Genomic DNA, 27,557 nt, shown 5'->3' with positions numbered 1-27,557 from the left:
GTAGGAATTAAGTAGCGTCCCGTTTTTAAGCATTCCCTGCCCAATTTTAATATACATATTATTCCATTAACTGTTACCGGGTGAAAAGGAAGCACTTCTGCTAGTGAAGTGTATGTGTTACACGTTTTACTATTTATCATTGTGTTGGTAGTAACGTTGATTTCTTGTTATATGTAGTATATTATTGTTTTATTTTTAGGTTCAAGAATTCATGCGTCAGAAGGCAGAAAGAGAAGCAGCACATGAGGCAGAGCAGAACCGAATTAAAGCTGAGAAAGAGAGAGAAGTGGCTAGACTACGAGCAATGCAAGAAAAAGCGTCAGACGCACAAGCGCAGAAGGATGCCTTGAAGGCTAAAAGAGCTCAAGAAGAGGTAAGAGTTTCTCCATATCCAGAAAATTGGATTTAATAGTAGGATTTTTTTTCATGTCGAGAAGTTAGGTAAAATGAGGTATTTAGTACACCACGTTTTATGCCATTTAGAAGACGAGCGATAACTGCAAATGAGTAATGATGAAAGAATTTGTAAAGAAAGTGAAAGGAGAAAGAGAGTCATGGGAAAATTCAAGTGTACCATATCGATTATCGTAAGCTCACATGGTCTCAAACCGAGCGAGGTAGCCTTTGCAACACAGGTGAACATTTGATCGTAGGCACCATGCTCACAGGAAGGTACGTGGAGTTTGAAGAAAATGTCCGTACCAGATGAGTGAGTTTTAAATATGTTTAAGAGATTAGTGTTTTTCCTGAATCGTACTCGGAGATATTGAAGACTCTCAAGAAACCACTATAATTATCGCCTACTGCATCAAATAAAAGATTTAAAACTAGGTACCAAACCTAAGTGCAGAAGTAGCATTGAGCTCTTTCTTGGCTGTATGGTTAGCGTACGCATTATTGGCGCGGGAGACCCCTCCTATACAGGTCCTTTAGGGCCCCTAAATTTCTACCAATTATAGTTACTGATTGGGGGAACTCTCCTAACAAGTCGGAATCTACCTGCATAAATTGTTGGCACCCGCGTGTTATAAGGCAAGCTCAACTCCCCTTGGAGTAAGATTTATAAGTTATCGATCGCACGGTATAATTATTACTTGGCAGAAACAAACGTAAATTGCGGATCTCGAGGAATTCCCGGAGGGTTTGCTGTTTCCTGACCCTGCCTCTGATCGTTCAAACTCCGTGTAGTGGTACTACGTGTGCACCATCGTGTCCACCCGCATTCAATAACACGTATTACTCACATATTTGGGAGATATGCCGAATCCTTCCAACCTCCCGTTAGGGTTGTCCAAATCCACCCACTGTTGGGCAGCCCCGACTACCTCAAGTTTACATGCTGAAATATCACGAAACGTTAGGTACTAAGTATCTCTCCCGAACCCAATAGTACGTGTAAATCACCGTATTGGATGAGAGGCGAGCTCTCTCTTCCGGTAGAGCGACAGAATCCCAAACGCTGCCTATTTGTAATTACGGTAGAAGTACACCGTACATTACCTGTACCAATGACTGATGTAGACCGTTTGATTATTTGGACATCACCACTTGAGTAGTTTGCTGTCCGTCGGTAGGTGCAGCAATAATTCCTACCTCAGATCATTCAACCTCCGTGCTCAGGTACCACATACATTCCCTGGCCCAATGATCCATGTTAATGACCATTTGGGAGGTTATCGCCTCTGTTGGCGCATCGCCTCCACCGGTAGAGGATTCCTCATTACCATCACTTATGTCCACCTTCGTGCAACACTGCTCCATAAGAGAAGCAGTATATTTGCACAGAGATAATATAACAATGATACAACAAAACAACAAGTATAAGTGTGTGCAAAGTACAACCTATATCAGCAAAGACAGAACAGCACACATTGTGCAGTTGACTTGAAAAGTGATAGCTGGCGTTCCGCACAGATAGTGCTTGCGCGGGTCGTGATGTGTCAGTAGTACATAGTTTTTTTTTTTTTTTTTTTTTTACTTCTTCTTCCTCTGCCGTTGCTTGTATCTTCAGGACTTATTATATAACAGTTGCTACTGCCTCCCACTCTCTTTTTCTCTCTCTACACACTTTTCATTTTCTCTCTTCTCTTTTCGATTTAATCCCTTTCAGTTTGTGGTAAGGCACTTTTTCTGCAGCACATTACCTTATACATTTAAACGTGCTTACTTTTCCTTTTTCAAATTATTTTTTTCTTTTTTCTTACAAAATAGAACTTCCTCCACCATCCAAAACAAAAATAATTAATAAACAAACAAAAAATACATTTATCAAAATGCTTAGTATTTGTTAGTCTTTCTTAGTTTTATGTTTTTGTCTCATCATATTTTTGGTATCTTCCTGTTTCTTTATTTTTGTTTGTCACTCATTTTCACCTTTCACATATTTATCTTTGTGGTTCCTCATTATAGTTTCTCCTTTTATGTATGGATACTCTCACATACATTATGTATGGATACTTTCACACACTCTCACATCTCTTCTTTCCTCTTTGGTTTTCATCTGTTTCTCTTTAAGTAAGCTGCTTGATAATATGGCATTTTCAGTTTAAGATTATGCATTATATTTTTCCCGTTGTTTTTATGTTTTATTAATATTATTATTATTTCATTTATTTACTGCCATCATTTACACACTTTACGCTATTATCTTATATGGTTTTTAAACATTTCCATTTTACATTTTCACTAATTTCGCATTTGCTTTTGGTTTACAACTAATTATTGGAAAGATTTACAACCACTTTCTATTTCCCACACAAACTCAAAAACAAGACTATTGATCTGTACTACTCAACACTAAACTCAAACAACGCACTATTTACTAGACAAATACTAACACTAACACTTAAAAGAAAGTATTCATGCAGTTTTTGATTATTATCAAACTTTTTTTAGTGTGTGTGTATGTTTGTTTGTTTGTTGATTCGGGAACTTGTACCTTTTTATTGAATTTTGTTAGTAGTCAGTTTAAATTTTGTTGATAGTATTTTCTTTTCTCCCACGCTTTCCTTATATATTTTAATATGTTTTCAGGTCTGTCGAAATTTTGTCCATTAAAATTTTCTTTATGCCTAATTCCTTGAATTTGTCCCTCTGTTTTAATTTCTTCCGATTCTATAGAATTCACAATTCCATAGAATATGTTCTGGGTTCTGAATTTTCCCACATTCACACATCTTATTATCGATATTTAACTTCTTAAAGTGTGATTTAAAGGGACCGTGTACCGAAAGATATTGCATAGTCTCTGTTTCAATGTGCCCAATTTGTCTTCGTATATCCAGTGTTGGTATATATGTTTTTAATTTAGAGTCCTTTGATGTGTTTATTTATTCCTCGTGCCATCTTTTATCTTTTAGTTTATGAAGTTCTTCATCACTCTCCAGTATCTTTCCTAAAATTTCGATTATTTTCCTTATTTCTTTGGATTTTCTAATACTAAAAAGTGTGCAGGCTTTTCTGAAGTTAGTATATTTAGGCTTTCAATTGGACTTGTTTTTATAATTTTATTAGTTTTATCAGGATTTATCTTTGGACGCTGTTAAGCGTTTCCTTTAGTTTATTGTTTAGGAAACATACCGAAAGGTACTCTTGGGGAAAAACATAAAGACTGAAGCAATGAACAATGGAAGGGGGTACTTTTACCGACGAACATAAATTTCAACTTTTCGGTTCCCAACGTCAGATGCTTGTGCATCGCCCTTCCGAAAAGTGCTTTCAATCCGACTGTGTAATACCTAGAATGAAACACGGAAAAAGTACTGTTATTGTGTTGGATTGCTTTATAGGCAATCAAGTTGGTGATTTAAATTCAATCAACAGAATAATTGAAGAAAACTTATATCACAACATTTAAATGAGATAAAATTCAATTAGGAACGCGGATTTGGGCCATAACTTTGTACTACCACAGGATAACAATCCCCAAACATTCTCCCAAGTTATACAGTAATTATCTGCAAAACAATGAACAGGCTCACATCAACACAGAAATGGAATAGCCACCAAAGTTTCACAGTTTGTCACCTGTTAAGCTCTTGTGGGATGAATTTCACATGAGTCGGTGAACACATTCCAACGAGTACTGAATATCTCTGAAAAGATCTTCAAAGCTGTTGGAGTCGCAAAAATTGGATAAATATTATCAAAAACAAATACTTGGAATTTGTAAACATCGTATCAAGGTTAAAGGATTGGCACCTCGATGAGCGCGAACTTCTTTAATAAATTTATTTCAATGGAAACAGTGTATTTTCGTTTCGTTATGTGAGCAGTTATGTTTATTTTGCAAAACAGGCTTTGTATAGATACAGTGTATTTTGTCTGCAAGAGGAACGAGCTTTTCCTTTGCCTTAATTATGGATTTAGTTCTATTCTTAATGATAACAAAAATAATTAGAAATCTCTAGCATTAGTAATACAGAGCGTTCAAAAAGTCTCTATACACCTGAATCACGGCAAGTCAAAGTCGCATTCAAAGTCTCATGAAATAAAATTTTATGCGAAGGTTTGCAACACTGCTATATTATCGCCTTGCGTGAAGTTCCTTTCTTAGATTCCAGTCGGCAAAGTGACGTTGAAGTGATTTTGCATCTAGTTAGCGGTCTCTGAAACAATGGTGTTAACTTTGGAACAACGAATATTCCTAGTTGAACATGTGTTCCGTGAACAAGGTGAGTACAAACAGACAGTCAAAGATAAGTTTGCAGCTAGGTTTCCGGTTACGTCAATGCCCAGAACACACGTTTTTGGTGTGCAGAAAACCCACATGTCATACATGAAGTTCCTCTGCATGACCAGAAGGTAGGGGTGTGGATTGCAATATCCAGAAAAAGAATAGTCGGCCCCATATTTTTCAGACAAACAATAGATTCAACTCGTTATTGTGAAATTATTCACCAGTTCATGGGAGAACTAACGGAAGACGAAATTCGTAATGCTTGGATACAAGATGGTGCTACAGTACATACAGCTCGCCAATCCATGAGATTACTGCAAGAGGTTTTTGGAGATCGAATAATTTCAAAGGGATTGTGGCCACCTCGGTCTCCTGACTTGTCTCCTCCGGATTTTTACTTCTGGGGTTATGCAAACATGTTTGGAGGCTCATGGGGGACATTTCCAACATTTGCTGTGAAAATGTGTGTGTATATGCTATGCCCTGTACATAGTGCTTTTATGCCATAAGATATAATAAATTTTGAGTAAAATAATTTTCTCGTTGCTTTGAATATGTGACAATTCAGGTGTATAGAGACTTTTTGAACGCTCTGTATAAGAAAATAGAATGTAAGACATTGTTTCTGTTCAGGTGGAACGTGCATGGAGGAAGAAGGAGCGTGAAGCAGCGCAGCGCAAAAGAGATGAAGTAAGAATGTTAAATCAGGCAAGGGCGAAGCAAATTGAAGATCTTCATAAGATGCAGTTGCAGGGACTAATGAAGGATCGAGAAGAGTTAGAGCGACGGAAGAAAGCTATTGCAGAGGCAGAAGAAAGGGAAAGGCAGGAACAGTTAAGAAAGAAACAGGTAATTTTGTTAATATTTAAAATATTGCTAATAATCCGGTCGATTAACTAGTGTTATTTGTAATATGCATTTGTTGTACAAGATGGTTGTAATTATGTTTATTTCAGTTGGAATAAGCAGATAGGACAGAAATTTACCACCCTATATATATATATAGCCCGGTTCCAAAACTTACGCATTTTTTAAAAATCAAAACCTTTATTTCGAAGTTTAAATGTCTTATCTACAATGCAAAGTAAGTTTCTAAAAATATACATATTGATAATCACTTTTAACGTTTAGTACCTAAAAGAAGCATCATACTTTGATAAGCATTATTATAAAAACAATGAATAATACATTTTTCGATAAAAATACGGCTTCTTTTTCTTTTTCAGGAATGGAGCAGTTTAAGTCATGTTTATTTTTTCCTCCTACAGTTTTTAGCTAATTGTTCCAGTACATCTCAGCATACTTCTCTCAATTTGTACAGTCCGCAGCAAAAAAACCTGCAACATGAGCATGTAAGTTTATTGTGAAACTACGCCTAACAGCGCAGGGAATCAACATAACGACTAAGTGGCACGAATCACTCCAGGACAAACCTCGGCGTCCTCCCGTGCACACTTATTTTGGAGCAAAAGACTTCGTCGTTTCACAATAGACTTACATGCTCGTGTTCAGTTTTTTTTTTTTTTCGGACTGTACATACTTTCACTTATTTATTTTTAAATCTAATGTTCGATGTAGTTTAATTCTTAATTAGTTTGATGTTCTATTTCAACATTGAATCTACACAGACCACAGTTTAGTGTGGAATCCAAAGTACACATGCCTTCACTGGAGGTTGGACTACATATAGGATTGACCATTTAACTTGATACATCGTTGTAGCTTTTAAACTAATAGATAAAAAAAAAAGCTTTGAACTCGTATCACGCAAATATCGACAGAACGATATTGTTTCACATACTCTACAATACTGTACCAGCAGACTAACGGTGATACCAACTCAATGTAGTTAATTTTGTCCAAATGGGAGTACGTCAGATTATTCATATTTCATTTATAGTACACGTAAAACTAAAACTTACAATACCACATTTATTATTCAGTTTTACAAATCAAGGGTGTTACAGTATCACAAACATATCCAAAGTACCTTAATGCCGAATAGTACGATCATGATACGGCGCATTTCGAATAAATAAAAACAAAGTTACAAGGAATTGAAAATTTTACTTATTTAAAAAGGACTTTATTTGGAAAGTGTTTAGATAAGTATCACATCCAAACACATAGATGGTTCTCAACAGACTTAAAAATCATAATGTCATTTACAGCAATTTGATATCTCAAATCGGTCCGGAGATATGAAAAATATTGGTAAAGATTGCTGTACTGCTTCAAATAATGTACAGTGAAACCTGTCTATGTTGGCCACCATCGGTTCCATCGAAAAGTGGCCAACTTACAGAAAATAAGTGTGATTTGTGTATTTTTAGAATATGATTTCTAGTATTACTTGATTGTAAAATTTTAATAAGCAGTGGCACGACAGTTACTTATAAATAATGTATATAGAGTAATAAAAATATACAGTAATAGAAAATATTACTATAGTATGTTTAATATATGTGCATACTTTTCTCTTCCTAAAAACTAGTCTGGTACATTGGATTATTCGGATTGAAAACATGATAACACAAACAACCATGAAACAGAAGCGTATGTACGCAGTTTATTGAAATTGATATTATAGCACACTGAGTTATTCAGATTGAAAACAAGAAAAGCTGTTATAAATTGAGAAATTCATATGCAATTTACATGACTTCTTTTCAGTTGTTACTAAATAGTGGTTCATTCTAGACGTATTTGTTTTATTCTTTTTGGCAGATATGCACATTCTAATATTGTAGGTAACTACCTCTTATTAATGAGCTAGAAGTGTTTCCCTCGGAGCAAAAGATGTTTTGAGAAAATCTTGAGGGAATTCATATCTGAAAAACTCCGCTACCTTTTGACAAGCCGACAGGTGCCAATAGTTGACAATTGAGATGGTTAGTTTTAACCTTGAGAATTTTCCAGAATTACTAAAGCTACCCACTGATGAGAGGAGCTGATATAGCTAATGGTTTTACCAAAACAGACAGGATAAACAAATACGTACAACCATTTCCTGAATTCCTGTACGTGCTTTTTTCTTATTCACATCTTCCTTCACCACTCCTTTATCAGGGTAGTCTTCTGGCCATTGACCTCCAAGAGCAAATCGCAGGAATCCTTGCTTCTTTTCTCCAGTCATAAATACAGAAGATCTGCCTCTCATATGGGAATACAAAAGAGTTAACGAAAATAACAAAACTGTATTTTGCGTGGCCAAGATACGCAGGTAAATTTATCATTATCATCATAGGATAAACATTGCTTCAGTGTGGCCAACTTCCAAGATAGACAGGTGGCCAACTTATAGAGTAGTAAGTAACGAATGTCTTATGGGAAAATGCAGGTTCAAGACAAACTAGGCCAAGATAAGCAGGTGGCCAACTTAGAGAGGTGGCCAAGTTGACAGGTTTCACTGTATTTAGAAAACTTTTTAAAACAATTGTTACTATCATTTGCTTCTGTAACATTCCAACGATTGTTTTTGGTAGTTGTAATTGGATAAAATAACAAACAAGAACTCATCAGATATTCTTATACAACTCTGCGAACTTAGTCAAGAGCAAATGCATAAATGAATGAAAAAAAAAAAAAAAAGTCATATAGTATTCAACCTTAAAAATTAAACAACTTACTTAATACTAATTATTATAATCTCAATTTTCAGGATATAGGCAATCAAGGATGCAAGATCTGTGCCTTTAATGAAAAAAAACCCTCGTATGAGGTGGAAGGAAGGAAGGAACTACATCAAGTTATCGGAATTTTATAATTTTAAGCAGTGTTGCAAACTTTATCACTGTTTACCATATTTCCAGAACGGTTTGTGATTTCAAATTGGTGTGAACGACATTAAGATCTCTACATCTATTGAAAATCATCTATATGATTGAATGTAATATATATAACAACAGTTAATGGCCCCGCAGTAGCTAATGTTCTCACCTTTGGTGCGAGCGGTCCCGGGTTCGATTCCCAATAAAGCACTCGGTCGAAAAATCTAAAATCTTTTTCAGACCAGCCATCGTGATTGAGGGTTTCCTAGGCTTTACACATTCGCACCAGGCAAATGCCAGGATGGTACCTCATATAATGGTCCCAGGCCGCTTCCTTTCTTCCTTCCCAATTTCCTATTCTGTGTGATTGCCAAGGGACGTCATTCCTCATACATGACGGGCTAATATGGCCATAGATGCCAAAAGCACAGAAATCTAATTTCTAATCCTTGTCTCAGCAGCTTTTCCGAATAAAGTATTTTGAAAAAATAAAATTAAAAAAGCCGTTTTCAATCTCTTTTAACTTCGTTCATATTTATTGGAAATATGTTATATCATGATCATAATATTTGACAATAAGGTAGTTTGGATGTGCATTGGCCCCGTCTATTTTACTTGCGTTATTACCGTTGTAGATGCCTCAAATTCTGTTGCTTTTCTGTATTCGTGATATTGTTGCAACGTTCTTATTTCCAGCATTGTATAAGAAGTGTGATATTATAAGACTTCGTTTACTATGTAGATTTTAGATATGTAATAACCTAACGTAATAGTATTTAAAACAACATAACTTAATATTGGGTTGGCAACACTATTAATCTGGTGATATTGCAGGGTATGTCCCCCTGTCGATATTTGCATAGTAGAAAATTTCAGTGTTTATAACCCATTAGTTTAAAAGTTAAAAAGGCATATCAAAATAATTGGTCCATCCTGTATATCATAAGTAACCGAGGATTTTATATACATCTCGGCTATTTACGATTCCAAGATCGGCCTAGACAGATATCAAATCCTTTAAATTGCAGTTATCAGAAGTTCACAAACCTGAACTCCAGTACTGTACTTCTAAGAACTAGGTATAATCTTTCCCGCCTAACGCTAATAATATCCTAATTGATAAAGGCGACATTATTTTGTCATCGCAATGGATTAAGTTTACTGCAGTTGCATTATAGATTGGATATTATAATATTACAGATATCTATTTCAACAGGTATAAACGGTTGGATCTGTAGTTATGATACAGAGGTTAAGAAACGGAAATAATTCAGCAAATAAGGAAATCAAATTATTCTGCTATTGTGGATCTTATACTTGAGATGTTATTCCCCTAATCGAACCTGTAAATATTGGGATGGTACATCGTCCTAAGAACAAGACTGTGCTTCTATCTTGACCAGTCGTATTAGCCATTAATCGTAGATATAATTAGTAATAAATATTTTTCTTCCTACGATTGTTGCAGTTCTCTTCTTCATCAACATATTAAAAGTCTCCACTGATCCGACTTTTCCTTTTTTTTTCTTTCTTTCTTTCTTTTTAAGTTAAGCGTTCCACAATTGTGCACCGAGGTTAAGGAAGACGGTTATGAGACGGAATAAAAAAAAGTGAGAGGAAACAGAAGAAACCCGAGGAAAACCATACACACGGTGTTCGTCCACCACAAAGTAAACTTCGCGGGAGCTGAGATCGAACAAGGGATCTCACGTGTCAGAAATGAGCGCTCTACCATTGAGCTATCGCGGCCCCCATCAATTCTAATCCTAAAAGTATTTCAACATTTCGATGAAACTGACAATTCTCAGGTGCTTATAAATATATTGTTCCGGAAAGTGACCATCAGTTTCTGGAGAACAGTGAGTGGTAAGCAAAATCCAAAAACTCTGTTTGATAGAAAATTTAGTTCTCTGAAATTAACCCTGCTTATTCTCTTTCTAAAGTTAGCAGTTTTTGAGAGACTAACTAAAAATCAAATGGTGCCTCTTCGTCTGGTATTTTCCAAGAAGGCGGTCTTATCACAAATCAAATCAGCGGAGACTTTTGGTATGTTGTTGAGGAAGAATTAAAATAGTCTTATGAAGAAAAAAATCAGTACTACTTATGTCCACGAGCACTAAGCGATTTCTAATTCGACTGGCCTAATCTATTCTTTCCACAAGAATAAATTAACTAAAGAAAAAGGCTATTTTATTTCTCTTACAATTTAAGAAATTCACTCTCCTACTTTACGAAGCTTGTACATTTGTTTCTAAAAAATAGTTTCCTTTTTCTTTGGCAGATTCTGGAGCAATATAGACGTGATATTAAAAAGCAAATCTATGAAAGAGAACGACTGAAAATCGAAGAGCAACAGAAGAAATTTGAAGATGAGGAAGCGACTAGAATCGAACAGGAACGTAGACAAGATAGGTTGAAAGAAGTAATGAAAAGGAAAATTGAAGAGATGAGGTAAGTTTCATGGGATTGTTACAGTTGTAGACAATCAAGGGTAATCAGTAATCTAAGTACGAGTATATCTAGAATGATTGCGAAAGTACAAACTTGATGTTTTATTTATTTAAGATAGTATTGACAATTTTAAATTGTTTATACAGTCATCAGCAAAAATACATATTTTTTCGCTACATGTTCTCTTGTCAATAATATTGGAAAGACTTGATCGATTTGAGCACATGACTGTGGCGACTTCTGGTTCTACAAGATGGAAGTCACAACGGCAGTAGTAGTGAACCTGGCTTTTTCAACCCTTCCCCCACAGAATCAAATCGTAGCTCTGGAACTTCCAGTGATTTTCTCTTTGAAGACATTATTAAAATTATCGAGTGGCCAGTGGTGTACGCAAGGAGGCAGAGTTTCAAGGTTTAATCTCTCCTTGAGCAAGATAAATTATGGAAAAATAAATATTTATTATATTTATATATATACACAGGGTGTTAATGAACTATACCGACAAACTGTAAGAGGTGATTCCTTACATCAAAATAAGAGAAAAAATTCATGTGGACCTGTGGGGAAAAGTGCATAGTTTTAGAGCTAGGGCTGTCCAAAATCGCGAAAGAGCCAAATTTCAAGAGGCCGTATTTCGAATTAGAGAAATGTGGATGGTGGTCCTTATCAGCGTAAAGGAACTCACGCATACGCAATCAAAAAATGTATATTTCGTTAATGTTCAATGAGTGTGCAGAATATTCCATGCAGGGTGAAATTCCAAGACATGCCATCAACCAAATTTTGAGATATACTCTGACTTTATGATTGGTCCAAAGTAGGCAAACGATAAGCCTTGAAAGCAGTGAACACGGAATCCTTTGGTGCGATGTTGGAAGTGTTAACCTTTTAATTACGGAGCCTTTTTAAAAAATAAAGTTTGGGATACGGCGCCAATTTTGAACAAAATGTAAGGTTAATTTCAAATGGCTGTGGATCAGGCCCTAATAGTCGTAACCTCACGAAAGTTGAAGCATTTTACAGAAAATACATGAAAGTTTCATAATTAGTATCGTTTACCCCCGACCACTCTAATCTAGGACTACAGGGTGGGGGAAAACAGAATTTTAAAACTTTTCTAACAAAAATTTTGAGTTCCATCCCCCCTCTGCTGCTCTAGAAATTGACGATGCGTATAAAATGTGCATCAAAATGTTCTTTGATATATTCTCAATAGCATATAACAGCAGTGTTAACATAAGATACATACAGCATAATTAGGACAATCCTCAAAACTATAATGTAACTACGCCACTGATTAGGACAAAAATGACAAACTGCAAGGTTATTTTCAAATGATCGTAGCTCAGGCTCTAATAGCAGTAGACTCACAAAAGTTGAAGCATTTTACGGAGAATACATGGAAGTTTCATAATTAATATGCTTTACACCCGATCACTGTAATCAAGGATTAGGGGGTGGGAGAATCATCATCAAAGTCATCAAAATTAAATTCGTCAGTGTCTGAGAAAGGAAATTCAATTTGTTCTTCATCCCACTCCGAATCTGTGTCCATTGCTTCCAACTCGTCTCGAATGTCTTTTGAACCGAGAACATCTCTCAATGCCATTTATACTAATACACGAAACACCAAAGTCTCACAAGTAAAACCAACGGTATATAACAAATTTTCAAATTTTAGGGTCCGTAAAGGTATATTCTACTGTATGTTATATTAAAATTCGTATGCAGGAAACAACGCGCTCACAACACTCAGTTCAGACTAACAACACACATATGAAAAGAGAAACAACGATATCTACGTCTTACAAGGGCTGTAGTAGCCCAGAAACCCAACCAACTCTCTTATCACTGTATGTTGTTACCACGTGCAGAAATAAATCTTTCTTTCTCAGCCAGGTCAAGACCTCTCCCCCCACATCCTCTATTCCCAATTACGTCCCTGGCACCAAGATTGGAAGGGAAACGTCTCCTGAGTGATTATTTATATTTTCTTTCACAACAATTAACTTATTGTTGTGTTAAACCTCTAAGAACAAATCTGCGCACTTTAAAAATTTAAATGCGTTTTAAAGAGCTTGTATGACAAATACAAACAGTCACGTTCCTTCACTTTAAAAAACAATAACAACATCATTTCTGTATTCAGCAGTTGCCTAGTATGTCCCCTGAATAAAGGACATGCAAGTGCATGTATTTGATACCCAAAAAGTTAAAAAACAATTAGGTTTAGTGGGCAAACTGCAAGGTACCTATAAATAGTTACCTCGTGTCCCAAGCCTTATTTTTAGGTAACTAAATATAGTTACTTCGTGTCCTAAAGGTTAAGGATCGTCAGCGCGCGCGCGCACGCACACACACACACACACACACACACATATATATATATATATATATATATATGAAGCTGCAGGTTTTTAACCTCCGAAGCATTGGATGTCCATTTTTGTTAAGGCTTACCTCCTGTTTACTTTGGACCATCCTTGAAATCAGGGTATATCTGTAAACTCTATTGAGAGTATATGTGAGAATTACCTAGGTACACCCTTAGGGAATGCCCTGTATATCTATTGAAAATTGACGAATTATGCACTTTTGGCTTGTTTATGCGTGGCTTCCTTTACGCTGATAAGGACCACCATCCACAGTTTCTGGAATTCGAAATAGGCCCTGTTGAAATTTCACTTTTTCGCGATTTTGGACAGCCCTAGCTCTGAAACTGTGCACTTTTCGCCATAGGTCTATATGAACTTTTTCTTATTTTGATGTGAGGAATATCACCTCTTACAGTTTGTCGGTGTAGTATATATATTAACACCCCACATATATATATATATATATATATATATATATATATATATATATATATATATATATATATATATATATAAGGTAACCAAGAAAGTGTCGCTTTTTGCGGAGGACTGTGTTCAATTGGCCCTCACACCGTGAGTTGAATGCGAATGAATAAGACGAAGGTCAGTTGTTGGTGTGGGTATATCCAACATACTACCTGGTTGTGTCAGCTCAGTTACACCGTGAACATGCTTAAGGACAGAGTGAACATGGGACCTCCACAGAGTGTCATAAGGGCGTGTATACTGTACGAGTTCCAGCTGGAGTCAAACGTGCTGAAGCGTTGCGAAAGATATGCCAGACTTTTGGTGAGGTTGTTGTGACTATTCAGACAGTGCAGCGATGGTTTAACAAGTTTAAAAACAGTGACGAAACACTCAAAGACGCACCAGGTGCTAGAAAACAAACACATGTACAAAATGAAGATCTTCAGGCACCAATTGAGGCGAACAGTGGCCAGACATGTGAGGAATTGGAACTACAGTTCAGTGTGAGTGGAGCACCTCAATCAACTTGGGAAGCACTACAAGTTAGCTCAATGGATCCCACATGATTTGACTTCTGGCCAGAAGGCAGCGCGAGCAGACTGCTATGTTACTTTGCTGTCTCGTCTGAGGAGGGAGCCATTTCTGGGGAGGTTGTTGGCATGTGATGAGAAATGGGTTCTGAACGAAGCTCCACGGCGCTGTCATCATTGGTTAACATCCCATGAACCGAAACCAGCACTGCACCAGAAGAAATTCCTCCTGTGTGTTTGGTGGACTCCTCACGGCATCGTGCATCGGGAACTGGTACCAGCTTGTCAGAGCACGAATGCAAGTGTATACTCTAGCAGTTGAGCCGTGTTCAAGAGAAACTCAAAACTCTGGAGCCAGAACTTCTGAATCGCAAAGGGGTCCTTCTGTTACAGGACAACGCTAAGCCCCACGTGGCTAGGATGATCCAGGACACCATTCTACACCTTGGATGGGAAACACTATTGCATCCACCCTACTCCCCGAACATTGCACCGTCCGACTATCGCCTGTTCCATTCCTTGGACAATCACTTGGACTGCCAGTTCAAATCCCTAGTAGGGGTGCAAAATTCACTTGATACCTTCTTAGCTTCACGGCCTACCAAGTTCTACCACGATGGAATCCATGGTCTTCCAGAACGTTGCGTTGGCAGAAAGTCGTTGATGCTGATGGGTACTATTTTTGATGTTCCAGGTATGCCTTAGGTAACATATCGATATTCGAAGGTGGTGGGTGAAAAAACGACAGAACTTTCTTGGTTACCTTTATATGTGTGTGTGTGTGTGTGTGAGGAAGGATCAGAAAGTAAGGTTTCAAGACGCGATATTTCTGGAGTTTGGTCTATTATAAAGAAAAGAGTGTGTAGTAATTCTAATAGAGTTGGCAACTGTGCTGAGTTTCAGCCACCCGCCATCTACGGCACTAGTTGTAGATAAACATAACTCGTAAAGAAGTCCGCTCAGTTATTCGATTTTTGTGGGCGAAACATGTAACCGCGGCTGAAATTCACCGGCAGCTGGTAGAGGTTTAGAGAGAGATTGTAATATCTCATCTCGTCAGCATGTCAGAATGCTGTCGAAAATTTGCGGCTTGTAGAGAAAACGTCACCGATGAGGAGTGCAATAGCCGACCCAGCACGGCATCAACAAGTTTGAACACAGTTCGCGTGGAGGAGCTGATTCAGGACAACACGAGGATCACGTTACGGCATCTGTTGGCAGAACTGGGAATATCGTTCGGAAGCATTTGTCACATTGTGCACGATATTCTGCAGTATTGGAAAGTTTGTTTCCGATGGGTTCCACGTAATCTGTCCTACCAACACAAGAAAAAGCGCATGGGGACAAGTGTGCAACTTTTTGGAGCGGTTCTCCACGAAAGGGAACTGTTTTCTCCACCGCATTCTCATGGGTGACGAAACATGGGTCTACCATTACACCCCCAGCAGTAAGCGGTCATCAAAGAAGCGGAAACACCCTCCTCTTCAAAGACAAAGAAGTTTAAGGTGACGCCATCTGCCGGGAAGGTGATGGCCACAGTGGCTTGGGACAGCGCCAGTGTTATACTCGTGTAGTTTTTGGAGAGAGGGCGCACAGTGACCGCTGACCGATACTGTGAGACCATGACACGATTGCGCGAAGCAATCAGGATGCAACGGCTAGGACTTCTCACCGAGGGCGTCATCTTCCTTCAGGCAACCCGTGCCCGCATACAGCCCAGAAGACCACCACGCTATTGAAGCAGTTTCGCTGGAACATCATCGACGACACTCCCTACATCCAGGACCTCATTCCTTTCACCTATTCCCGCAGTTCAAGGAGCACTCAAGAGGTCGTCGCATCGCTTCAGGTGAGGAGGTAAAACACTTCGTGATAACATGGCTGAACACGCAAGGACAGGATTTTTACCAGGAGGGAATCTTCAAATTCATCCCACGATGCGACAAATGCCTCAACCGATATGAAGACTATATTGAAAAGTAAACTAATGTACGTACTATCTGTGGGCTGTATTGGTTATACACATTTCAGGCTTTGTAAGCTTACTTTCTGATCACTCCTCTTATATACAGAGGTTGTTCAGCCTACGTTTGGCCGACTTCGTTCCTTCCCCCTCCCGGGCAGAATAGACTCACCCGACCTGGCTCGTGGTGTCCTGCAGTGTTGTGCAGTGAGTTCCTGGAAACGGAGTTTATTTTTCTGCGCGGACGACAATAACGCACAAAACAGGACCATTGTTGTGTGTTGTGTTAAATTTGTTTCCAAGTGTGTGGGTTTCCGCTCTGTGACCAAAATGCTGCCCAAACTAAGCTGATTTTGGGAAGGCTATGTTGCGGCTCTTTATGACGCCCACTTTAGTGTTCCTGTCATTAGAAAACAGTGCAAGAAAAATGGTTGCAACATCAGTTTAAGTGGAATAAAAAATGTCATTAAAAAGTACAAGGGCAATGAAGCTCCACCATTTGGATCACCAATGAAATTGCCTAGGAAGCGGGAATGCACCAAGGCCACCTCCACCATGCAGAGGAAACTTCGCAAAATGGCAATGCAAGAAAATCCGCCAATACAAAGGTGTATGGCTAATCGTCTTGACGTGTCTTAGGGGACTGTGAGCCGGACGTTACACCATCAACTCAAGCTGGAAAAAGTCATGGAAGCTCGCGGCCATCTTCTCACGGATGCCCACCAAAAGGAATGAAAGTGTAACGCCCGGAAGCTGTACGAACGACATTTGGCAAAACAAAGGTGGATGTACGTCGTAACGCTCGATGAAGCATGGATTTACCTTTCCGATTGCGGCAAACCGAGAGCCATCATGTACCGAGAGAAAGGCGCCAAGAACTTCAGAATGTGGGTCCGTGTCTGTAAAGAATCCGTCCCAAAAGGGTTCATGGTCGTTACTGGCTACTGTTACCGAGGTAAACTGAAGATTCGTAGGGCGGCGAAGAACTGCAAAATAAATTCGCAGTATTTTCAGGAGCAGATCATGTGGCCGATCTACGAGCATGAGATTCCAACAATGTACGGAAATGACGCCAATCTGGTGCGCATTCACATGGACAAGGCCTTATCACATACCTCACGATCGTCCCTCGCATTCTACAGGGAGATGGAGGAGGCAAGTGGTATACATGTGATACATTTCAATGAAGTACCTGTTAATCTCCAGATGCAAGTCCTATGGACTATTGTGGATTTGTATTGCTGAAGCGGGCTTTGGGAACACGGCGTGAGACAACTGTGGAAGGACTTTGGAAAGCTGTGCAAAGAGAATGGGATAAGATTCCCCTCCCAGTTCTTCAGAGAAGCCTATTACAGTGGAAATTACGCTGTCGGGCTATTGTTAGGAACCAAGGGAAACACATCGAGCACTTACGGACCTGGCGCCATGGATTCTTCTAAATTTTTAAGTAAGTCGAAATTGGCCAAATGTAGACTGAACAATCTCTGTATAATAAGTTCTGAAAATTAAATTCGCGAACTCGCCTCCATATGTGATTGAGAGCAGCCTACGTAAGCAGCTTTATATTTTTCCAGAAGCTTATATTTCAATGTCTCACAGCAGTGTTTGAGCTGGAAACGGAGTAACGAACAAACGTGGAATTTTTGGTAAAGTTGGGGAAAAAGGCAGTGAAATATACGTAGGATAAGTTAGAGCAGGTATACGGCAAAAATGCCATGAAGAAAAACATCAATATACAAATGAGTTAAACGATTATCGGAGAAGAGAGAACAAGTGACTGGCGACGAGAGGTATGGCGGACTGTAACGAGTCGAACAGATGAAAACTGCCAAACTTCGTCAAATTATGCATGCAAATCGGCAACTGACTGTGCGATTTATAGCAAGCAAAGTGAACATTGATAGAGAAATTGTGCGGAAAATTTTAACGCATGACTTGGCATCCCTAATATACTTTCAAAAGATCATACTGATGAACAAAAGCAATGGAGGGTGGAAGTGTGCACAGACCTGTTGGAGAGGCACGACGAAGTTTTGGGCCAAATAATGACAGGCAATGAAACCTTCGCGTATGATCCTGAAACAAAACGACAGTATCTAATGGAAGACAGGTGACTCCCCAGAATCGAAAATGTTCCGGCAATCAAAATCACAACTCCAAACGATGTTAATATTTTCTCATATCTGTGGGATACTACAGTATGAGTTTGTAACATGAGGTCAAATAGTCAACCAAGTGTACTATCTAGGGATGCTGTAACACAAGCGACCAGAACTTTTCGCGAGAAACTCATGGTTTCTCTATCCTCTTCAAAGATGGTGAACACATAAGTACGAAAAGTTTTAGTGGGGATAGTATGAACGAGAAGTATGATATAAAAAAAATGTAAACGTAAACATTTTTCCACAAAACATTTTCTTACCAATGCCTTAACAATGTTGACAGCTGACAGCGAAAATTCGACATTTAACATGATTTTCTTAGCAATCAATAGTAGTTTGTGAACCTTTCAAGTTTATTCTATTTTACGGCTAAAATATTTTACGGTTTTTCAGTGATCAAGACATACCATCACTGGAGAGGAGATGCTAAATACCTTTAATAAATCCATTTTTATACACAGTAGTTAAGGAATAGCTTTGCACATAAAAAGTTTTTTTTTTTATTTCTTACGTACAAATAATTTCTAAGTTAATAACATCGACATTTTTGTTATCTTTTTTCTACCTTTGTTTTTAAAATGAGTTGTCTTCAAAGAAGTTTATCTAGTTTATATTTTGATGTGCCATATTGAATTGTTTCTTTCGTATGTATGTTCGGGTCTTTTTGTCTTAATTCATATAGGGTATGAGCGGATTTAGGGGTTGTGCTGTAGGGACGATTTTTCCGGGGGTTTGGAATACCTCTGTGGAGTGGTTGGGGGGTCCGGGAACATTCCCGCAGGAAATTGTTAATATATAAGCTCAGCGTTTGAGCATTTTTGTGTATAATTCTCTATAATAAAACATAAGAGAATATATATATATATATATTTCAGAAAGTTGTCGGCGACGGATTAACTCCCCCCTCGTAACTAAAGAGAAGCTCTCCAGTGGTTTTCAGCCATTATGTAAATTGAAATGCAATCTTTTAGGTAACATACCCTCACTGTATTTGAACATTTAGGTAGCCGGTACGTCGAGTCAAAATCGTAATAAAACATACCGCCTCTGCTCTTTTTCCACTTCGAACACTGGCTATAGGACCTGTGGGTCATGGACCAGACATACCTATCCCAAAACCCAGAAAAAAGCGTTTGAAAAACAACTGAAAAGTATTTGTTTTTCTTACATATTCATCAGATGTAGGGTTTTATATATATAAGAATGAACATATTTTTGTAGGTGAATGTATTCATTTAGATTTTCATTTCAGTACAGACATCTGTATAGCTCCTTCGTGTTTCTGTTCCCATATTACGTACAAATTTTGTGGCACTGGGTTGGATTTTCAAAGTCAATTTGCGGAAAAACCTAGGGTGATGAGAAAAAACGGACTTCATTTTCGGAATCAGCGAGTCAAGAACTATTAAATTCACCTATCAAAACGAAAACAACTTTCAGGTGGTTTCCATTTGCAGCCCTCTGTTACCACTATGTTTATTGTATTATAAAATTAAGATGTAAGAATCAGACATTTTTAAAGCATATGTAGCACCCTTATTCTTAGAAACAAAAACGCTGTGTATATATATAGAGGGTGTTAATGAACTATACCGACAAACTGTAAGAGGTGATGCCTCACATGAAAACAAGAGAAAAAGTTCATATGGACCTATGGCGAAAAATGCATAGTTTCAGAGTAGGGCTGTCCAAAATCGCGAAAAAAGCCAAATTTCAACAGGCCCTATTTCGAATCCCACAAATGTGGATGGTGGTCCTTATTGGCGTAAAGGAAGCCAAGCATACACAATCCAAATGTGCATATTTCGTCAATTTTCAATAGGTATACAGGGTATTCCCTACAGGGTGTAATTTTCATATATAATCTAAATAGTTTTCAGATATACCCTGATTTCAAGGAGGGACCAAAGTAGGCAGGAGGTAAGCTTTGACAATAATGGACATCCAATGCTTCGGAGGGAAGTCGGAAGTGTTAGGAATAGACAGCGCCATGTTTTCGTGTACGGAATAATGTGAGATGCGAGGTATTTCGTCACGGTATATTTCACGTTTTCTTCACTTATAAGCGTGAAAGAAAACATTACATCATGTGTTTTCCCGAGTACGAGAAACCGTGCTGCTGACGATCCTTAACACTTCTGACATCGCGCCAAAGGATTTTGTGTTTACTGCTATCAAGGCTTATCGTTTGCCTAGTTTGGACCAATCATAAAGTAGTCAGAGGATATCTCAAAATTAGATTGATGTCATGTCTTGAAATTTCACCCTGTATGCAATACTCTGTACACCCACTGAAAATTAATGAAATATGCATTTCTGGATTGCGTATGCGTGACTTCCTTTGCGCTGATAAGGACCACCATCCACAGTTTTCTGGAATTCGAAATAGGACCTGTTCAAATTTGGCTTTTTCGCGATTTTGGACAGCCCTAGCTCTGAAACTATAAATTTTTCGCCATAGGTCCATATGAATATGAACGTTTTCTCTTATTTTAATGTAAGGAATCACCTCTTACAGTTTGTCATAGTTCATCTCTTATAGTTCATTAACATATATATATATATATATATATATATATATATATATATATATATATATATAAGTAATTGTTCTTAGTTTACATCTGCGGTAGAAATGCATAACCTGCTTTAAGTCAACCATGGACAAAAAGAAGCCTACATATAAGATATATATTTTATGTCAATCGTTTTCTCTCTTTTTCAGAGCTCAAAAAGTACCTGAAGTATATGTTAAAGAAGTTGAAAGGCAAATAAATGCAAAGCTGTGAAAGCATTGGATAATTGGGCATGTGTGTTTGTGTGTGAATGAAATAATACAATCGAATAGTGGCATTCAAAATTGTGTGTATTGAACAAGAAAAAAACTTTTTATAAAACATTTTTCTTTTGCATATAGAGCCATAAGTATTTCGATTTTCACAAACTTCTTCTTCTTGTGTGTGTGTGTCTTTTTTTCTTTGAAGTCATTTGTATGTGTACTACGTACAATGTAAATAGCAAATAGATTTGTATTGATTTTATGTATATTATAGATTTTATGTATATTGACTTCATTTTGGTCACTAACTGTTTCCAAAGATACTTCTACCTTTCCTTCTTCTTTTGATACAATAGGGAATTGCCATTGTACTTTGTAAACTTCCATATTCAGATTCCCTTATAGCTGATATAGAGAAATATATAACAGTAATTAAATCCAAGAGATCTGTGCATAATTTGAGTATATGCTTAACTTGTATGTCTACCAACTAAATAAATAAGTCTGTTAAATAACTACTGAAACAAAATTATGGAAGTGAACAAAATTAATTCCAGATGGCTAGAAACTATTATGCAAATTATGCTGATATATAAGACAGATAAAGGGAACATGTACTTAGTAAAAATACGATGCTACTGAATTTGCTAACAACACATTATACTTGAAAATAATATAGCCATGAAATAGAACCTTTTAAAAACGTTCATGTTACCAAATACAAAAGAGTTACCCTCCCTAAATATGATTCCGCAAGGAACACATTTCATCTGTAATATTTATGCTAACCTGGTAGTGTTTTCAATATTGTAGATTGTACCTCTACTCAATAAGAATATTACAATACAGGGTGGTTATAAATAATTCATCGGGTTTGAAAGGACTGTATTACAAAAAATGTATAACATGTACAATAACTGCCCAAGCTTCAGACAGTGTGTTACAAATGTTCGGTGTGGTTTCCTTTTGTCACATGACACATATCTATACAGTAGTCTATTTCGCCCCCACGCGCGCTCTAGCATATCCCTACTCATAGTTGTAAATGCAGCTGAATTTGATCCTTGAGCTTACCTAAGGTTGTTGAGTGGAAGTATATACATTATCTCTTTCATATATCCCCAAAAGGAGAAAACACATAAGATCGGGAGATGTAGGAGGCCATGAGAAAACGCAACGTCACCTTCAGCACATCGCCTAATCCGACGTGGGAGTTCTTCGTTCAAATAGCGACACATTTCAGTGTGCCAATGGGAGGGTGCTCGTGGAGTTATTGAAATCTCCCCAAATCTCCCAACTTGTGGAAGCAACCACAACTGTAGCATACTAAGGAATGACATACCCCTCAGTGTTCTCTGCGAAGAAAAACAAACCGCACTCCTTTGATTTAGACACAGCTGCAGACACATTTGCTTTTGGGGGATTTCATTCATGTTGCACTCTAGCGTGCGTTGTTCAGTACGCTAGAGATACGAACATTATGACAATTAACCGAGCGAATGGAATGTTGCCTTGACAACAGTAGGACATACACACACACACACAAAAAAAATCGTCTTCCATAGCACCCTGCATAGAATTAAAAAATTAATATTGTTTGACATGTCGTTCGGTTCTAATATTTGCAATGATTGTATACGGTACGCTTTCAGTTGCAATCGGGTTTGCAACATCTTCCAGATAGTTGGTTGCGGAATATTAAGTTCCCGACTGGCGCACCTATTAACTTCTACGGGCTACGTACGAAACTCGCTCCACTGGTTCTTCAAAAACGTTTGAATGCCCTGTGCTTTTAACTTTACACAGGAAGCCAGTGTCCTTAAACTGTCGATACCACCTCAGAATACTTTGATGACCTGGCGGTATAGTTGCAACCTGTCTATGGAATGCACACTTAACGGTAACAATAGAAAAACAGTTTTCCTATTCCAAAACACAGGATATTTTCTGCTGCATACACATCATTTTGGAAATTAGACTTGTGTTGTCATCTTCCGCCACACATATCAAGAATACGAATATGAGAAATTAAACTTTTAAGTATGTTCTTTCCTTTCATCATTAGCACAAACTTATTGTATTAATAGTTTTCGACATATATAACTTTAAAACCCGATTAATTATTTATAGTCAGCCCGTATACACATTTATTGAAAATGCATATTTTCAATTATAAAAATTCAGTGTTTTCACCAGTTTTCCATTCACAAGAGCCATGGTGGTGTAATCGGTGAGGCGTCTACTTACCAAATGGGCGACCTGAGTTCAATCTCTGGTGGGAGCGGGAATTTCTCCTTTTTAATTAATCAACGGGAATTTTCTCGTTCCAATGTCGCTCAGGGATAAACGCAGCCTGTGAAATGGATACGTGGAGAAACGTAAAGGGCAGGGATAAAATAACTGTAGCGTGGTGCTGACTACTTTACCTCATATATATATATATATATATATATATATATATATATATATATATATATATATATATATATATATATATATATATATATATGCCAAACTATTGCCACGATCTATTAACACGTAAAAATTTGAAGGTAGCAGCAGCGACAAATATCGACCATTTAATCGTTATATTGCATATTGTATTGTATGTAATATAAATTTTCTGTATACAATTTGAACATGTAGTGAACTTTATAAATGTTCGAGGTAATTTCCTAACTTACTATAAACTTTATTAACAAACTCTGTTATAGATGATAACATCGGTGTATTTAAATTATTGGATGAAGATAAAATTTATAATATTGAAAACACTACCAAATTAGTGTAAATATTGTAATTGCCCGTTGCATACAGAAATGATCGGAAATGATCTCAGAGACAAACTGTTTTAAGTACGTTGAAATTCACTGCTTTCTACACATTTCTTTGAAGCAATTTCGTAAGTCACTGTTTACGGCATATTCATTTGCCATTTGCTTCAGATCTCTCTTCCTTAAAGTTATTTTTTATTCTGATGCAGATCAATAGCATCTGCGTCGACAATAACGCTAGAGTTGTCTTGATATCCGGTGTTATTTTTTCTTAAAATTTTCCGTTTTTCCCCTCTTCTGATTGATGAGTTATTTTGTTTGCTTGCTTTTCTTGTAGGAGTGTTTTAGGCCCATCGATCTTGACTTTTTTTCATTATTGATTTGTCATTATTGTATAAATGAATACAATATTACCCTGTAAAACCATAATCAGTGCGTAGTGAATTTGAACGTTGTTTAGAGCTAACAAATTTTTACACAATATGGACCATTACCTTAGTGTTTATAAATTATATCAAGTAGATAATTACGATAGTTTTTAGTTTACATGGAAATATTATATGATTTATAATATTTAACTCCTCCTTATATCAATCTCAGGATTGTCTTTTTTATTTATATTGAAAAATTAAGCCGGAGATAATTCTGTATATGATCTAAGTCTCTCATTAGGTAGATAGTTTGAGTACGTGTCCAATATCTCTTTTCCATAGTTTTGTCTCTTGATGATCCGTTATATCCCAGTAAAATTGTCCTGGCGTTTTTTTTTTAATATTTTTTTATTTATTATTTATAATAGAGAAGAAATTTTCTGAAGTTTTAATACTCGTATTTTAGTACTGCGGATTAGCTAACCTATTGTGCACTTTTTGATAAAAGCACCAAATTTGGCACAGAGGTAGACAGATATAATATGAACAAATTTGGATGTGGAACCATCGGCCAACTGACCCCTTGCGGCCGTGGTAGCCATTTTACAAAATGGCCGCCAGTAGACACCCGAAAAACAACAGAAATTAGATAAAGTTTGTTGCTGAATGTTTTAAATAAAAACATGCCGTCTTGTAAGATATATACAGTGGCGGATCTAAGGGGGGGGGGCTATAGCCCCCGTTCACGTTCGGTTTTACACTGGATAAAATGGGCTTAAATCCTGCTTTACACTGGATAAAACGGCAAAATATGGTTTAGTCCCTCCCTTGATCATATTCTGGATCCGCCACTGTATATATATATATATATATATATATATATATATATATATATATATATATATATATATATATATATATATATATAGGCGCAACATCTACAACAGTAATACTTCACCTTTCATTCCCATTGCATAACTACAGATACAACCACCATTTTGGAAAAGTTATAAAAAAAAAAACTTTCCCGGAGTGTCACTTGAGATACGATATTACTGGAGTGTAAATTTTGGTGCTTTTATCAGAAAGTGCATAATATGTTGAATTATCCAGCTAAACTGCCGGACTATTATAAACAATCACTAATTTGAGCTAGCTTTGAAATTTCGAAAGATGCTGCTTTTTAATACTAATTTACATATTTACTCATTCTTCCTTCTCTGTTTCGAGAACAATGTCGAAGGTCTTCAAACTCGTGAAGCCTCGTGGTGAAGAAGCAGAAACAGTACAATCTACCTTCGGCCGAACAACAAGAACAGAGACAGACTGGTCATTATGCTTCATATGTCAAGAAGTGACGCGAGAGTCGCTAACATGTCCATCCAGGAATACACGTAGACAAGGGGAGCAGCTACAGCATTCTCGCAGGATATATGAAGAGGTTCAATGACCTTGAGCTTCTCCCCAAATCATATCTTTTTAGTCAACTAGATGAAGGAAGTGGCGTTGAAGCAGCATTGTTTGCAAACAATGCACGATACCATAAAACCTGCATGCTGAGGTATAACAAAACGAAGTTAGAGAGAGCAGAAAAGAGGCAGCTGAAAATAGGCGAAGATGAAGAAGTACAGTAAGCTGCTGACCACAACCGAAAATGCAGTCTGTCACGACAATCAAATACTGAGCCTAAACAACGAGAAGCGAAATGTTTCTTTTGCGAATAAACTGCTGGTTGTGCCCCTCTTCATGAAGCTGCGACATTCCAACTGGTTGAGTTGATTTTAGTTTAGCTTCCTTTTAGCAGCAAGGCTATATGAGACGTGGACCTACTGATTAACGTGGAATCGGAACCACATGAGCTCCCGCCGGGAATCGAACCCGGGTCTCCCACGCCAAAGGCGCGTACGCTAACCGCTTAGCCACGGAGGAGCTCAACATTCCAACTGGACTCGCGTGTCAGGTCGTGTGCAATGATTCTGGGCGATATGGACCTACAGACGAAATTCAACGCTGGGGACATGATTGCATAGGATGCGAAGAACCACCGCAATTGTCTCGTGAATTTGTACAACCGCGTTCGGATGATTAAGAAAATGTCTCGTAAAAGTTCAATTGATGAACAAGCAATAGAAGGGCTTGCCTTTGCACAACTGGTCGTGTTTATTGAAGAAGTTTTAGCGAAGGCGAGACGGCTCCGGTTTTCAAACTTGCAGACCTAGCCCAGTTATATGCTTCGCGGATGGAACAAATGTCGGGAATCAAGTATGAAGGCAGAGTGCACACGACCCGTCTTAAACAGAGACTGCTTGCTTACTTTTCTAACATACAGCGTCAGGGGCGCGATGTCTTGCTTGTATTTAATGAAGACCTCGGCGATGCCTTGGCAAAGGCTTGTGAACTGGATACAGATACTGATGCTGTCCATCTGGCGCGCGCTGCCCAAATTGTGCGTCGGAGATGACAATGTGTTCAATGAATTTCCTCCAGAATGTCAACAGGTTTCCGTGCCATACGTGTTGCTTGCCCTAGTCACTATGATCTTGGAAGGATCAAGTATCAAAGACCTTAGAGAAATCACTACACAAGCGGCACTGTCTATCAGCCAACTCCTCAAATTCAATTGTGTGAAGCACCGAAGAGCCGACGTAGGCAGTACATCTCGACCAGTCCGGCACGCCACCACGCAGGAGACGCCACTTCCCATTTATATCGGACTCATGCTACATGCACACACTCGTAAAAGTAAGCTAGTCGACAAGCTGTCACACATGGGAATTTCTATTTCCTACGACCGAGTCCTGTCCCTCTCCGCACAGTTGGGGAACAGGGCCTGATGCCTCTACCATCAGAAACAAGTAGTCTGCCCTCCCAAGATGAGAGCCGCAGTAGACAACATCGACCATAATCCAAGTTCTACGACCTCAAAACAGTCAACAGTCATGCTCTTTCGCTGGTGCAACATCCTGCCTTCCATGGAGCCGGTGTTGACTGCTGCATCAGTATCCTCGGAGAATCGAACGAAAGAGGCCTCAAATCAGTTGACCGTTTGCCACAATATTATACAGACGTTCCATCCATCAACAGGAGCATCAAGTACACGCAGGTACCGGTTACCAACGTGACATCCCTGAGAGGCAGTAGCGGCCTCAAGCAACATATTGAAACAGAGTATCTTTCGCTACAACACACCCAATTAGCCGTAAAAGAAAGTTTTCCATTAGAAAACACTTCATGGG

At 38.0% G+C, this 27,557-nt stretch overlaps 1 protein-coding gene across 1 annotated transcript in view; it reads left to right on the top strand.

Annotated features, from left to right (window-relative positions):
- Nucleotides 1-21,620, top strand: part of LOC145673463 (cilia- and flagella-associated protein 45-like) — a 65,250-nt gene extending 43,630 nt beyond the window's left edge. The window contains exons 6-9 of the mRNA XM_081743187.1: nt 200-373; nt 5,312-5,527; nt 10,730-10,899; nt 21,123-21,620. Coding sequence (XP_081599313.1) covers nt 200-373; nt 5,312-5,527; nt 10,730-10,899; nt 21,123-21,186 — 624 coding nt within the window. The 3' untranslated portion in view covers nt 21,187-21,620. The remainder of the gene's footprint in view (nt 1-199; nt 374-5,311; nt 5,528-10,729; nt 10,900-21,122) is intronic.
- The last annotated feature ends 5,937 nt before the right edge of the window (nt 21,621-27,557 follow it).

This window comes from Thermobia domestica, chromosome 2 (assembly GCF_964235325.1).
Source record: "Thermobia domestica chromosome 2, izTheDome1.hap1.1, whole genome shotgun sequence".
Lineage (NCBI taxonomy): Eukaryota > Metazoa > Arthropoda > Insecta > Zygentoma > Lepismatidae > Thermobia > Thermobia domestica.
Note: the sequence above shows the minus strand (reverse complement) of the source record. Positions and strands in the feature narration are given on the sequence as shown.